Below are 16,964 nucleotides of genomic sequence, written 5' to 3' on the forward strand. Positions count from 1 at the left end.
TTTAATATGGCTTTGTATAGTGTAATTTTACTTTGCGTGTTTAAGTTGGTCGCGTGTTCACTAAATTCTATTTTCTGCGTAACAGCGGTCTCCAGGTTACAGATATACAAAAATAAAGATGTAAAGTTTTTCTTCAATTACTTGAACAGATAGTATTCCATCTTTGTTGATTTTAGATATGATACTAAGGAATTGTTAAATTAATGCAAAGCTAAAATACAAAGCTAATACCAAAGAATTAAAATGAGATGCGAAAAAATATATAATGAAGGGAAGAAACAATATTTTTTATCAATATTTTTCATCAAAAATCATTCAAATCCTCAAAATTGTACCGTTATTAATCTATACAAATAAATTGTGAATTCTACTCTCTATTACACGCCACGTTGTTGCTTAATGAATGATGTCCACTAATAATTATTCATTTTCCTAAAAATTATTTTTTAACAATTGTCTGATTATTATAAAGTATTTATGAGACCACTGCGTTTCGTTTTAACTATTTCTGGAGCCAGTGCTTGTCTTTTATCAATAATAGAAAATAATCTCTCGCTCCATGGATTTCGCTTCGACGATACCTTGCCCAAGTACACTGCTCTATCGTGGTGGAATTGAGACTTAGTATAAGACTGTACATTCGGAGAAACAATGCTATCAGCCGAAAAGGAGAACCCGAGTAGTGACGGAATCCAGTTGTCTAAGGAATGAAGAATTACTCCAATAAAATGTACAGCGGAAGGCAGACGCTAAAAAGAATTTCAAGAGTAAAAGGAGTGGCGCGGTAACGTCGGAGGAGGAATTTCAGCGATGACAAAACAGGGTCAAGACACCGAAAGGGGAAGTTGTAGCAATTTACAAAGAACACTACGATTTCGGAAGTAACGATAACAATGGGGTCAGGAACAACACCACAAAGATTCACTACAAGATACTACAATAATATACTGCTGTACTACATACCACAATAACTGTAATACTACAAGAAGTAAATGTAATGAAAACTAGGAAAATACGCAAGAAAAAACAAAGTTAACAAACGTGAAGATACAATTAATTTTAACGAAGCTGATTTTGAGATTTCTATTATAAGATATCTTGTGATTTTAAGAAGCACAAATCCGAAATTTAAGAAGCAGAGGTACAAAAGTAAGGTGAAATTGAACTACATTATTCAAACGAACGTTGAAATCGTGAAACGTGCTAATATTTACGACGAGCTCAATCACGTTGATTCTTTGTCGTTCTCGCGTACGAATACAACGCACCCCAATAAATTGACTGTATCGGCGTTTGTTCGCTCTCGGCCCATTTTCCATCGTTCGGAGTTGGTCCCTTTAAAAGCTCGAGTACGAACAGCCCGACGAAATAAGCGAACTCGACGACCACGATCAGGCTGAAACCGACGAAGATGCCGCAAATACCGCTAGCTTCACCTGCAAAACGTCGATCGAACGGTTAAATTACTTCCTCGACCACCTAGAACCGAATTAGGGTACATTAAGAAGGGAAGACAGAAAAAAAGTGAAGAATATTCTCAGAGGGAGGTAGAGGTTCTGAAGCATATTTGCATTATTATCATCCCCATTACATCATGTAATAAATAAAGTATCAAGGCATATGCAAATTTAATAAAGAAAGAAAATAAGAGATTTGTTTCATATATCAATAAATATTTTTCCACATTTTTATGTATTTTTACACTTTTAGGATTTCTATAAATGCAGAACTGTAAATAATTTAGTGGCGAAATTCTCAATCCTTAGATATGTCTTGTTGAAGTGCAATTTATGAAACGCACAAACATTTTTCGCTCAATGGGTGAAATAACCAATCACTATATGTCGACATATATGTGAACTCATGCCATTCAGTACAGTTATTTTTGTCACATTAGAGATTCATTGCTCCACATAGGTTCACGGTAATTATTGGGAATAGAAGCGATCTTACCGTCATATTTCAATGATCTATGAAGTGTAGTAATTTTAGGAAAAAAATGATCAACATTCTGAACAATTTCTCCTTATATATACATACAACTGCCGTTCAAACTTATTTTCCAAGATATTCGCAAGCAATTTAGTTAAGTTCAGTTACGATTACACTTCATCCTTGAATAGACTGCTACATTTTTATATAGACCAATGAGACAATTATTTTTAATACTATGTTAATTTGGGCGGTCGCCAACGTTTGTGTCAAATAATGTTCAGTGAACCGATTGATATATGTAACACACATGCAGTATCGTGACATAATCATTGATGAACTTGCAAGAAATATGAACTACAGTACAGATAGAAAGTGAAAGTGCTGATGAGCTAGAAGATATGGGAAATCCCCATAACACATTGGGCCCAGCGACATGTCCGTGGTCCTTCAGAAAAGTAGGTGCTTGAGTAGTCAAACGTGACCTTATTATTTTTTATTTATAATTATTTTTTATTTATTATTATTTTTTATTTATATTTTTTTTTCTTCACCAACAAGATATAACACTTTACCAAATGTCCGCAAGGACAAATTGTAAAATAACCAAAATAAAATAAAAAAAAAAAAAAAAAAAAAAAAAAAAAGTGACCATATTTGATCGTACACGACTGTAAAAACGTGTGTGTGATGGAAGTATGAAAACAGCTAAAAGGGGACGCTTTGGGGGAAAAAGAGTTTGTTGTCGTTGGTTGATGTAAGCTGTAAGTTGTGAGTTGTCGATAGTTGTTAGGAGTTGATTAGTTGTATTGATTTATGTGTAATTTTGTGTGCTACACTAGATTAGCCGTGTAGTAGTGACACACATATATGAGTATGAGTGTGTTGGACTATGTACATGCACAGCGTCTCATAAAACAGATGAAAGCAACTGTTCCGTTGGCAGTGTGGTAAAGATGGTGAGACAAAGAGAGTGGTGAGACGCGTGCAAATGTGTATCGACGAAGATCTTGTACATCACATATTAAATGAATCTGAAACTATTGAGATATCAATTCTAAGCATAGTCTAAGTGTTCCTGTACATTTATTTCAGCGATTAAGATCCACAATTCTCAACAGTTATGAATCTTAAAAAGAAATATTTGATAAGTTGGTGCAAAGTTGGCTCCTTCTGTCGCTGTGACTATTGGGTTGGCAACTAAGTAATTGCGGATTTTGTCAGTACCACCTAATGACAATATCCGTAATGACTTAGTTGCCAACAGAATATTTTGTTTAATTGTGTTAGAAATTTTGTTCGCCTTTGTTTATATGAAAAATCTCAAATTTTAAAGTTATTACTGAGATATGTGTAATTGTGCTACACTAGATTAGCCGTGTAGTAGTGACACACATATATGAGTATGAGTGTGTTGGACTATGTACATGCACAGCGTCTCATAAAACAGATGAAAGCAACTGTTCCGTTGGCAGTGTGGTAGAGATAGTGAGACGCATGCAAATGTGTATCGACGAAGATCTTGTACATCACATATTAAATAAATCTGAAACTATTTTGATATCAATTCTAAGTGTAATCTAAGTGTTCCTGTACATTTATTTCGGCGATTAAGATCCACAATTCTCAATTAATATATTAAAAAATAGTTTTAGTTAAATAATTATAATTTCCTGTTCTATCATTGTAAATAAATATGTATAATAAAATCACTATACATATATTTACTGAAAAGTCATAAGTCATGGAAAAATCGTTTAGAGAGAAAAAAATTTCTAAAATAGATTGTTATATAATATATATAGTATAAAGTAGAAATTGCTTTATAACTTGAAAACTAAAGCCGAGCAACGATTGTGAGATCGGCCTTATTTCCAATAATTAATTACCAAAGCTATTTCAATTTTAAGTACTTTGTAATCTGCGATATAGCTGTAAACAAATGTAACCAATTTTCTATGTACTCCAATGAAATTCATATCTTTATTGATACAACTGAAGAAACGTAATAAGCAGAGATTTATTTCATACCCGTAATATCATTCTTTGAATAATTCCTATGTTTTACACCTTTTGCCTTTCTGTAAATGCATAAATACCAACAGTCGAGTAATAAAATTCTCAGTCCCTTTGTGTACATACGTTTAACACTGAATTTCCATTAAACTTTTAATGCCTTTGTTACACGTTACTTTGTGGGAAAGGTGTTTATATTTCCTTGTTACAGGTACGTAATATTATGTCACCATGCATCACGGGACAAAAACGTTTCCTCTCCTATCCCATTACGCAAAGGAAGAAAGCGAGTGAATTTTCCTAACGAAAAATGTATGTTTTTTATCCCGAGTGCATTATATTACTTGTAACTGGTACCACGAGCGTATGTACATAGCACAATGGATCAACTCATAGCTGTTTCCCTGTTTTTATTTCCTTCTTTCCAGTCACTGGCCAACAGATTACATCCCCGTAGAAACCTCGCGTTACGAATCTTTCGTTACACAATGAAATCGTCTGTATTTTGCGATCTTTGCTTTTTCGCTTTTCCAACTTTGCCCTGGGAGTTTCCAGTGATGCTAGTGTCGCTAAACGAAGCCTCTTACCCTCGTTTTATTTTTACCCTTGAATGTTTATTCTGCACCGAACACTGAGCTAAAAATTTAAATGCAAATTGGAAAGGAGAGATCTCCTGGAAATTTGATGAATTTGAAATGACCGATGCTCCAGCTTGGACAATACTCAAAACGATAAAAGATAAACGAAATAGAAATGTATATTATTAATCGTAAGAACATATTAGCTCATTTTACTTAGAGAATTTATAGTGAACAATTATAGGAGTACAATCGGAAGAAGGCGCGAATAAGTCTAGAATATAGAATACAATTTTTCATGTGAAGCTTTGTTTTCAGGAAAAGTAATTTTAAATATTCCACTGGTAAGGAATTTTTTCGAATTATAAGGAACTTGTGAATTAATAATCTACGCTTATGCTCGTGTTCATTATGGTGGAGAATTAAAAAAACCGAGTGATACGAAATATTCATGCACGATGAACTTTATTATTTTAGAAATTGTTAAATTTCTCGTTCCACTCTAAATATACAATGACTATAATAAATAATAAATACAAATTCATTATGATAAATCATTCTGAAATTAAGTTTCTATTATCGTATACAATTTATTATATCATTATATATTGGCGTAAAATTTATGGATTCATTGTCTGTTCTCCGCAACAATATAACAAACACAAGTAGAACTATTAATTCACAGCGAGACGTGCTATCTTTTATCAATAAAATATTTAATCCCCATTTTCTAAAATAAAGCTTCATCAAATTAAAGTAAGGACAAATTTTAAATTTTAAAATTTAAATTTTTCAAGTTATTTCTTCATCTAGACTTACTCTTTTCCTATTTGATTTAAAAATACTTTAATTTTAATATAGACTTCACTTACCCATAACTTCATACCAACGATAAATCACGTCTTGCTTCAATTTGATTGTACCAAAGTTGTTAAAATATATCGTCAGCAGTGATTGATTCTTGATTTCCACGTCAGATCTTCGAATTTAAAATCATACCGTTTATTACAAGATGATAGAGCCATTAAATAAATATGTACTTACAAAACTTCGGCAACGTGTTGATTAGACTCCAAACCAGACATGGCCATCTTCGCATTATATTTCACATGGCTGCATTCAGGATAACAATTATAGCAGTACAATGTCTCCATTTTATCCATATTTTCATCGTTATTATATAAATTTTCATGTGGCACCACGGAAAACCATGTAGCTGTAATTTAAATACCGATCAACTTGTAGACTTAGTTTTATACTTATAATATAATCAAATACATATCATCGTTAGAATACACAGGGAATGATGAATTTCGTAGCGTTACAATTAATCACGGAAAGTTCATTAATTAATCAATTTCGTGTAGAGACCATGGCACAATGATAACTCGGCCGGACAATTCAACGCTGTTACATGATTGACGTCACGAGAATTTCGACGATGCTTACATTTATGCTGCGACAAGCATGGCACATCTTCCAAGTTGCAGATCCTTCTAGATTCTGGAAATAAAGAAAACAAATATTAAAGGGAACTGTTTAATATTTTGAGAATACCAATAATTAATTGTTACAATAACTTACGTAAGATAGCGTTAATTAAATGTAACCAAAATGAGAAAATCCTCACAAAACACTGAGAGAAAATATTAGAATGAAAGGCTATGAATATGCTAAATGGGAAAATACAGCTATTCGTAGTGTAGAACTATTCAAAAAATACGATTAAAAGAAATGAAAATTGCAAAAGACGAATTATGATGAAAACTACACGCAGCCCTGTTTGACGAAACTACTTTGAACAAAAGCATTTGCGACTCATGAATAATAATATAATATTAAAATATTGTAGATAATAATATTTAAAAAACGTTCTAATAATAAAAATATGAAGAATAAGTAGAATAAGAAAAATATTAATAATACTATTAAAAATACTAGAATGATTGGATCTGAATTATTCAAGAAACGCCGTGAATATCGTAGCGCGGAACCTAATGAAATGGTTTAAAACAAAGATAAGCTTAAAGTTCTCTCACGGTGTGATATTAGAACTACCTGAACTTTGGGAATGCACATTCTGGTTGGTGAAATTGTAACAACTTTGAACCATCTCGGGAAGACCTCGTTAACGAGTCGGAAAACAAATGGTGTGAGACTTTAATTGAAATTAAATTGAAGCAGCGAAGCATTTAGAATACTTTCTAGCTTGCTCCATTCGTTCCAAGAGTATTATTATTTTAATAAGCAACATGGCAACATTAAACGTTTCAAAGAACGAGAGGAACGATATGAAACTATTGTCGGATTTACGACAGAATTGTAGCAATCTTCTTTCGTTTCGTTTAATACCCCATTTCGTACGATCCGCTTTAATGCTTTAAGTCGTTGGGAAGCTCAACGGTAAAAAAGGCTCCTCGGCAGATGGGCCGAGTCTCGTAGCTTCTAATCTCAGGAGAAAGGGCAGGGTGCTGTTAATGTCTTGCAAAGGCCTCAGCCAGTCTACGTCGTCGCGGTTCATTTCGACGTACAGTGAAAGTGAAAATAGGAAACGGTGGAGGACCCTTTCAACGTTTCTCACGCTTCGCGGTGTCGACCTTGTCGCGTCTGTCTCTGCTTTTAAAACATTACGCGCTGAAATAACGGAGCTGCTAGGAAAGCACGATCCTGCGTTTGCCTTGCTTGTTTTCCCAGTTACAGGATTAGAATTCTGGAACGCGCCAGTTTCATGGAATCTTGTGGGAAGAATTAGTAATAAGCATGTAACGACTCCTAAGTTTAATAAATTAGAGAAACCCTAGTTTTATTAAATTAATATCCATAGTTCTATATATATGTACATATATACAAAATAGAACTATGGATATTGGCTATAAAAGATATTGGCACACTATTTTATTTATAGATGTGATTATAAAAATTTAATATACTATGAAAGTAAGAAATAAAAATAAAATTTTGTAAAAAGAAGAGTTTCATTTGAATATATATGCCGAGTTATAGCTAGGTTTGGGGGCGTGTAACGAATTTTCATTGGAACTAGCCATCGTTGTTGCACAATAGAGATGACGAAAATCGGCCAAAGACCAATTGGCACGTACCTCAACCGTATTTAATACTTTGATTGCCACGTCAAAATCACATGTTTCGCTCAGGACGCCACGGGAGTATTTTTATTATTCGAAGCATATAATGGCAAAATAATAATAAATCGATGATGTAAGACAACATTCTTCCCCAATGGACCGTTTATCTTATTGGTGGTCTTGGGTGACCACCGTGGCGCCTTGATAACAGTTGACAGCGACATATTATAACAAAGCTCCGTTTATTCCAACAAACCAACCGCATTTGTTATTTCGTAATAAGCAAAACGTCCAGAATATATTGTTGAAAGTGTAGAAGGTATTAGTAAACAGTATTTGCTCGTTCTATATGTCGAGTTATCATTAGGTTTAGGGCATGTAACGAATCTTCATTCGGACTAGCCATAGTTGTAGCACAATAGAGATTATATTTACTGGTATAAATATGATTTTTACAAAGTTTAGCAAATAACCGTGGTGATTAGACACTCGAGATGTTAATGACAATGTTCCTAGGTTCAATAACGAATCCACGGTCAACGGGCTAACTCTTTGTTAAACGTAGAATATATTTTGAAGCACAAAGTAACGTTCGCTGTGACGCTCGGTATATACTGCACGTACAACCGATGTAAACACTCTCAAAGGTGATCGCAAGAATAAAAGACTGATGAAAACTTTCCTCTTACAATCGCGTTCGTTCTGTTGAACATCGGCCGGGGATACCAACAAAATTCCAGCCGCCGTTGCTAGGCAGTTCCGCGTAGCTGCCACATCCTGCCCTGGGTTTGATTGTTAAAACAACGCGTGTTTCATAATATTGGCACTTCTCTGTTAGGTAAAAACATTCATCCTGTGACCGTGGCTACGTTCAGCGACCAGTTGTCTCACCTCGAGCCCAAGCCCACTGTCACAATCCTCGAGCAAACATAATCGGATTGAATCATAACAACTACTTCTAAGTTTTATTATTTAAGTACAGCTATAATAAGTAGTCTAGACAATAGTATTGGGGATCTTCTCAAAAGTCCCAAAAGAATGGCCCCGATGTCCTTTTATCTCCGACATATATATATGATATATATAGATGTGATTACACAAATTTGATATACTATGAAAGTAAGAAATAAAAATAAAGCTTCATAAAAAAAGGAGTTTCATTTGAATATATATATACATATAATCTAGGGATAATTCAGGTGATCGATTCTGAAGACTGAAAATCGAGTTTATTGTGAAAATACTTAAATAAAATACAGGAGTAAACAACAATTAATATAAATCTATAACATTAAACATATAAACAGTAAACAGTAATATATATATATATATATGAAACTCCTTTTTTTTATGAATTTTTATTTTTATCTCTTACTTTCATAGTATATCAAATTTTTATAATTACATCTATAAATAAAATAGTGTGCCAATATCTTTTATAACCACTATATTATCAACCGGAATTCAAAGAGCAAGAGATCTGCATGAATGAATAGCAGAGATTAATGATAATAAAAAACAAAAATCTAAAAGTGAGCTAATTTAGCTATCTGGGATGGAAATGCCTAGGACAATGACCTAATATTATGATATTAAACAAGAACTGTGTCGCAATTCAACATGGGTATTTTAATGTTTGTTTCAGTAGAAAACAATACACGAAGATTTCCTTCCTAAGTACTTGAACAATACTCTAATTCAAGCTTTGTATATCAAAGAAATTTTCTGAAAAAATTATCATTGTTAGTTACATCGAGCTCTTATAGAAAACCGACGAAATTCTTATTTCTTATTTGAAAGAAAGTACTTGATTTTGGAATGAGAATTTCTTTCTTATTTACCCAAATTGCCTTATAACTACAGCCCTTTTCTATCTACAATATCACGTCTATTTACTAATTTCAATGTATAGAGAGATAACGAATCTTACCTCGATTAGGTAAAAAGAAAGGTATACACTTGCAGATTTTCCACATATCTTGCGTCTTGCAATCAACGATGCAGTCGCTGTAAGTGTAAAACATCCGAAGGGAAGTCATTTCATCCTCGAATACACAATCGCGTTTCTCCAGAGCATACGACATAATACTTCTTATGCTGTAAAACATGATTGCCTCTAGTTCCACGCTGCGGTGCACCCTGGGTGAGACTAGAAAGTCGATCACGCCTCCGCTTGTCATGTCCGGATAATCGTATGGATTAAAGATCGTCACCTGATAGCACAAAATCTGCTCGTTAGACTTTCAAAACAAAATAAAAATACCACCATCTGTCCGTCATTCGTCGTAAAAAATTTCAACGTTTATGAATAACTACGAAATAATCGCGTCAAAGCGACCAGCGACGACTGAAATATTCACACGGTATATTTACGTCGTAGGCGAATCGTTTCTAACAAGAGAAAAAGGAAACTGCAATTTGCATAATGCAGCGAACCTCGGCTGTTGCGCGAGATAATCCTCACGAGCTACCACGATCCACATTTCTGGCGACGTGATCACGACCGAGACTTGTTTCTGCCTAATTTCTGCTGGAATTTTCGCCAAATTATTTCGGAACTGACGAAACCTGTCTTCGATCCGTCGAAAATTGTCGACTAGCACGTGATATTAATTCAGAATTCCATGGAACATCATTGTACGACCTGACGCAAAAGACCGATCAACAAGCAATTGACCATTATGATCACCGTCAATCTAGTTTGATAATATTTGACTTTAATAATCCATTAAATGTCGCGCACGAATACATCGACGATGATATTATTCGAAGCTTTTAGCTGAATGTTAAACAGCTTGTTTCGAAGAATATCTGAGCGAGACGAGCAACACAAGGAAGAAACGCCACGTTCATAGAATTAAAAATTCCGTAAGCGTTCCGTGCAGGCGCTAGCTTCAACTCGGCTGATGAAAAATTACCTTCCAGCCGGCGCTCGGGAAAATAGGGTAGAAGTAATCGTCCAGAAACGGTTCCAGCAATACCGACAGCCCGCCATTCTCGGTCAAATTTTGCACCTTCATCGATTCCACTCGGTGACTGACCTCGCGGTGCCTGCGAACATGATCGATGAAAATTCACAAAGACACAACGAAAAAATGGTAACTCGCATGCACGAAACGCAGTTCTTACTGGCGAAGTAATTTCCATGCAGCGAGAAAGAAATTGCACCAAAGTTAAAACACGAAACGAACAGAAATTTACACGCGGATCTGTGCATGAACGCGGTTAGAGTACTGAAATATAAATTTCTCGCACGCGGTTTGCGACGCTGCGCTTTGCGAGTAAATGATTCATTGACAGGACGCAAAGGGAATTTAGGTGGTCTGGAAACTCACAAATGCGTGTCGTCCCCTTTAGTCGCGTAATTGAAGGTACAACAGAAGCCGTCCTGCGTCTTGCGGAACGCGAACAGCTCTGAACAGTTCCGTTCCTCGTCATGAAACCGACACTTCGACAGCATGGACGAACATTGTGGCGTCAACTGAAACGTTTGTCACGCAGACATTGGTTAATGGCAGACAGAAATTTCATCCAAGATGAAAACGCTGTTAGAGAATATTACGGAAAATATTAGCTTGTCCGAGAAGTGTCTTCCTTTTACAGACACGTCTTTTGCAACGATGCAAACATGAAATCTAATCTGTCGAACGTAGTGATTTTTATTTTGATAGAACAAAATGACTCGATAAAATAATATAAAATGAAAAATGTTGTGCATCAATTATTTCCTTACAAAAGGAAAGAAACTTTTCGGACGACCTAATACAGTAGTTTACAACGTGCTGAAAGAATAGATGACAATGAAATATTGGAATTTGCATAATGTTAAATCGTTCGTTAAGTTCGTGGGTTACAGCGTGTTGGAAGAATAGAATGACACGAAATATTTGAATTTATATGATACTAGATTATTCGATGGATTCGTTTATAGTTTATATCACGTGTTTTATAAATACAGAACGATAAGCAAGAAAAACACCGATCTTAACAAAATCACGTTCGGTCTAGAAAAGGCACTCGAGATGAAAAAGCTAGTGAATAGCAAACATTCTGATTTTAGCTCACTCGTTTCATTATGTCGGTGATGTTGTAATGGCCATTGTAAAACACACTGAGAAGTTGGTCGATTCGATAGAACCGGTTTTGCGGCTTGAACTCCGAGTCGTAAAGATCGCCCAGTTGCGAAATCATGTTGAAAATCTCGTCGACGGGTAAATCAGAGATATTCGCCGTGAAGCTGAATGTTAATTAAATGGAACTTTGAACAAAATTACAAGGAATACTGGTTCTGATAAAAAGTTTATGCAAAACGCTTGTAAAATATGGAGCACGCGGGAAGAAGACGTAGATGCAATTTTTTAACTTGATCAGGTAAATTTTCATGGATACGTTTGGTCAATTGCGCGAGGAGAATGAGTAAACGATGTAATATAATAAAACGTATTCGTTAGAAGGCAGTCAGCGATCGATGTTCTGCGAAACGTTTCGGTGAAAAATTCAATTAAAAATTCTATCTCATGAAAATTAACGGCTCGTATGTAACAACATAGGCGGACAGGCGACCAAAGTATCCATGGAAATTAGTCGCAAATTTACATCAGATAGAATTACACGGATCGGGTTAAATATTTATCCTCGTCGTTATAAATCATGATTAAGTGAAATAACGTTAGTTGCAATTTCAGTATTAATTAGTCGTTCGTCTCTCTCGTGCTTTAGAGAAAGAGAAATACGACGCTATACGTTGCATATTAATGGGAATTTTTTTCAAAGTAAATTTAAAGTAATTCTCGCTAACTGAATATTAATGGCCAGTTTTTGCAAATTCGAAGCTAATTAGGGACACGTTTTTGCGTTCCCTTTTAATGAACGCTTCCCTTCCATCAACGCGAGCAACTTTCTAAATACACCGGCGCAGCGCGATATTATCGCGATGATCCGAAAACTACGGAATAATTTTGCGTGTTTGCAAAAATATATCACCGGTGTCCTTTGTTTAAATTATGGATCTAGAAATATTGGAACGAAGCATAAGATTAGATTATAGAGTGGAAAGTTTGAAATTTAATTCAGAGAGAAGCGAATCATGACATCCATATTTTGTACTGTCAATTAATGAATATAATTAATCCGACAGATTAATATATAAACTGATGAATAAAAATATTGATACCGGTCAGATTATCCTTGTAAAACTCTGCATGAATCTTTATCTAAATTGTCCTATAAAACATTATATTATATTCGAAACTGAAATTTAAATGTAGCATATAATTCAATATCGTTAAGTAGCTGAAAAATAAAAGTAAATAATAAAAAGTAGATATTAGACTGTTTCTATTGCAACATAACATTGCAATGAATGTGTTGTTATTTCTATATTCAAATCCAGCCACATAACTTTCACTCTACGAAAACAAACTTGCCTACAGGTGACGATAAACAATATACCTATTCCAGATAAAGAGTCAGCCAGATATCTGGGCATGACTCTGGACAGAAGATTGACATGGAAACAACATATCTTGGATAAAACCAAACAACTCAAAGCAAAATTTAAAAAATTCTACTGGCTCATCGGCCGACGTTCCAACTTAAACACACAAAGTAAAATTACATTATACAAGGCCATATTAAAACCTGTTTGGACCTATGGAATCCAACTATGGAGAACAGCAAGTAATTCCAACATAGAAATTCTTCAACGATTCCAATCGAAAACCTTAAGATCCCTAATAGATACACCTTGGTACGTCACCAACGAAACGATCATCACGACCTCAAGATACCCACAGTCAAAGAAGAATTATCTAAATTCAGCAATAGACACAGCACAAGAGTTAACAACCACCAAAACCCTCTAATTACTCAATTACTCGACACGTCGGAACAGATCCGCAGGCTAAAAAGACATTACACCTTAGACCTAAGCACTAGATTCAAATAGAATCAAACATACTATAAACACTTATTAATCATGTCATAGTACCACGTCAGATAAATTTACTTAAAATCCTCTAACGAAAATTAATTGTAAAATAAACGCAAATAAAAAAAAAGGAGTGCCGCCACAAATATTTATTGCACACACTTACATGGACTAGAGGAAAAAGAGAAAACAAAAGAACATCTTAAAACTATCGATTGAGTCTACCGATTGTATTTACAACAATCTTCTAGTTACTGCTTTTTGTAACTAGCTCATCTGCATATGGAGGGCAAACACGAACTCACGTTGTCATTTTCAACAGAATGCGAAATCGATACAAGAATCAAATCTAGAAGCCGATACAGACTTAAGAAATTAATTCAGGAGCGGTAGAAATACCAATATGGAATTTTCATAGCGTTACTCAGAATAAGGATTTTATGTGACACATTTAATAACAGAAATCAATAGCCTAATTGTTTTTGATCCTTGAAGCTTATAATTGGATAAAGAATGAGATTTTTTCAAAGTTATACAGAATTTTATAAGGATATCTAGTTTGTACCAAAAAGGAACATTAATATGCTGTAGATAATGTACCGTTCAAAGTAATAAATACATTGCATCATATTTCTCTGACAGTGTTTATGGGTCATGCTTAAACAAGCACTTGACAAATATTCATTCTCAATATTTCATGGTAAATAATAAATATGCAGAACTGCGGATATTACAAAATGCTCTGTACGACAATATGCTACACATTGTACGTACATCCGTATATTTTTATATATGTAGTTCTATTGTATAAGCATCTGGTGCTATTTTAAACTTTATATCCTACAGAAATACTTTCTCTGTTTTTGTTTTACAACAAAGTTACAAATTCGAAAGTTGAAACTTGATTTTCGCTATTATAGACTCAAACTCCTAACGTTTGCTCATAAGTTTCCTCATAACGCTGATGCTGAAACTCCTCGGTGAATTTTCCTCGTTTGGAACGAATACGTAACAGCGGCTTTGTACGAAATAGAATTTTCGGGAATGCAGGAAAATAGCGGTGGAATTCGTTTATGAACGAAAGGCAATTCTAAACGCGAAGCCGCAGCTTCGGCCGCAATTGAAATTATTCGTGCAGCGCCATTCGGTGCTACGGGATGTCCAATGAACCTAACCGCCCTGCGCTCCATTGCATTCTACTTCCTCCGCGGCTGTTTCGGCCCTTCGTCAATGGCACTTGTGTTTATTTAATGCTAGACGGTGCTCACATTTCGTTTGCCAACTCCATCGCCGATCGACGACTTATTCGATTGATGCTGCAGATCGCTATGCCTAAAAAAAAAAAACAATTTTCATGAAATCGTACTCGAAGAATCGACAATTTCGTTGAAAATTCCTTGCTTTATGATTTTTTTAATGACTATTACTTAAGTAAGCCAGTGTTTATTATAATCAATTCTTATTATACATACATATATTTGTATACAGATAATAAGATTATAATTATAAGGACCAAGTAATGGAAAGAATACATAAAAATTTGACTAAATCAAACGCAAACAAAAATTTGCATAATTTCAAGAAAAGAAATTAGTTTAACAAAAACAGAATTCATTGACAGAATAAATAGAAGTACAGAATAAACTGACTAATAAAATATTGACACGACAATGGACTTTAGTAGAGTTAAATAAAGAGAAAATGCTCTTGCAGTAAGAATAAAGGTTCCAAACAATTTCAGTCAGATAGTAACTTTGGAAAGCTTTCAGGCATTTTAGCTGGACGTTCATTTTACTTCTGAAGAAACTGCAGCAATTTTCGAAGTAGTTGGAATAAACGATCTTTCGATATTGAAGCATCCAGCTTGTCTCGTAAAAAAATTACTCGGTCCCATTTTTAAACAATAGCACAGCTAGATATACAAAAGCATGTTTAATTTACCTGGGAAATTTAATTTGTATGTGGGGAAATATTCCGTTTCGACGCTAGTGAACAGTGGATTCTCCATGAATTCGAGATACCCGTAATAAATCGTGCAAACCATAGCGGGCACCGTGACCGCGTATACCAGGAACCATAGCGTTCTGAAAATATCGTTCCGGAAAACTCGATCGGATGAATTTTTCCGCGTGCAACCGCGCGAATTTCAGTTAACAAGTTTTCTCTCCACCCCGTCGTAAATTCTAAATATTTACATCGTGGAATAGGCTTTCGTCGAACGTTACGATGCGGCAGTACACAGGCTGTTTCAAAAAGTGTAGCATGCGGCATGTAGTTCTCATTACATGAAACACATACGTTTGAATAAATATAGCTCTAAAAATTTGTTAATTCTGAATTATTAGAATGGAGTCACCGGTGATAGCAGTAGTTTAGTCTAAATTTAAATCAGGTTAACATGAAGTCTATTTTAAGATTGAACGAAATAATTTAGTAATAGAACAAAGTAGAGCAATAAAATATTCCAAATGATAATCTAGACAATAAAGAGCTACTTTAAAGTTGAATATACCTAAACTGTTATGAAACAACTAACTAGCACTTTGACTGCCAAAATCACATGTTTCGCTCAGGACGCCAAGAGAGAATTTTTATTATTCAAAGCATATAATGGCAAAATAATAATAAATCGATGATGTAAGACAACATTCTTCCCCAATGGACTGTTTATCTTATTGGTATTATTTATATATATACAATTGATAGCGACATATTATAACAAAGCTTCGTTTATTTCAATAAACCATTCGCATTTGTTATTTTATCGTAAGCAAACGTCCAGAATATATTATACAGAATATATTATATAATACAGAAACGTGTAGAAGATATTAGTAAACACTATTTGCTCATTCTATATATAATAGTAAGGTGGAGAGACAAGCGTGACATTTTTATGATTTCGACGAAACATTCGGCTGAAATGGTAGAGGTCTCCAAAAAATGATGTTTGTGATAAACCAATAGTAGTGATAGATCACAACAGAGGAAACTGTGCTGTAGATTTATCGGATCAAACGATAGCATGTTCTACGCCACATAGAAGAATCCTCAAGTGGTATATAAAATTAGCTTTAGAGTTATTGTTAAATACATCAATTTCAAATGCGATGATACTCTATAAACAAGCAACAAAAACAAAAATCAAGGTATCAGATTTTAGAATGGCACTCGCAATGCACCTTACACAGTGCCGTTCACCAGAGCAGTCAAATATACTTATTCGACAAAGATTGCGACACGAAATGCAGAAAGAAGGGCAAGCGTACGTGGCACGAAAATTTTGCAGAGAGTGCTATAAAAAAAATGTTAAACAGTCAGGATTAAAAATTGCTAAGAATCGGACCAAAAAGGTGACCACCTATCGTCCAGATTGTATCGATGAGCCACGTTCATGTTTAAAGTGTTTTAACACAGTGCACC

At 34.6% G+C, this 16,964-nt stretch overlaps 1 protein-coding gene across 1 annotated transcript; it reads right to left on the minus strand.

Annotated features, from left to right (window-relative positions):
• Positions 1–344: 344 nt before the first annotated feature.
• Positions 345–15,585, minus strand: LOC132910577 (sodium channel protein Nach-like). The gene is made up of 10 exons (XM_060966347.1): positions 15,483–15,585; positions 14,810–14,873; positions 11,678–11,849; positions 10,948–11,093; positions 10,531–10,663; positions 9,543–9,825; positions 5,976–6,029; positions 5,571–5,742; positions 5,399–5,505; positions 345–1,436 (listed from the first exon to the last, which is right to left on the minus strand). The coding sequence occupies exons 1-10, from the start codon at positions 15,583–15,585 to the stop codon at positions 1,222–1,224; spliced, it is 1,449 nt and encodes a 482-aa protein (XP_060822330.1). The 3' UTR covers positions 345–1,221.
• Between the last annotated feature and the right edge of the window lie 1,379 nt (positions 15,586–16,964).

This window comes from Bombus pascuorum, chromosome 9, assembly GCF_905332965.1.
Source record: "Bombus pascuorum chromosome 9, iyBomPasc1.1, whole genome shotgun sequence".
Taxonomy (NCBI): domain Eukaryota; kingdom Metazoa; phylum Arthropoda; class Insecta; order Hymenoptera; family Apidae; genus Bombus; species Bombus pascuorum.

Excerpts from the sequence above, each read along its gene's own strand:
- LOC132910577 (XM_060966347.1), bottom strand. The coding sequence starts at position 15,585 with ATGGTTTGCACGATTTATTACGGGTATCTCGAATTCATGGAGAATCCA. Across the intron at positions 9,826-10,530 it reads TCCCGAGCGCCGGCTGGAAG|GTGACGATCTTTAATCCATA; the intron begins GTAATTTTTCAT and ends TTGTGCTATCAG. Across the intron at positions 6,030-9,542 it reads TTTCTTTTTACCTAATCGAG|AATCTAGAAGGATCTGCAAC; the intron begins GTAAGATTCGTT and ends CTTTATTTCCAG.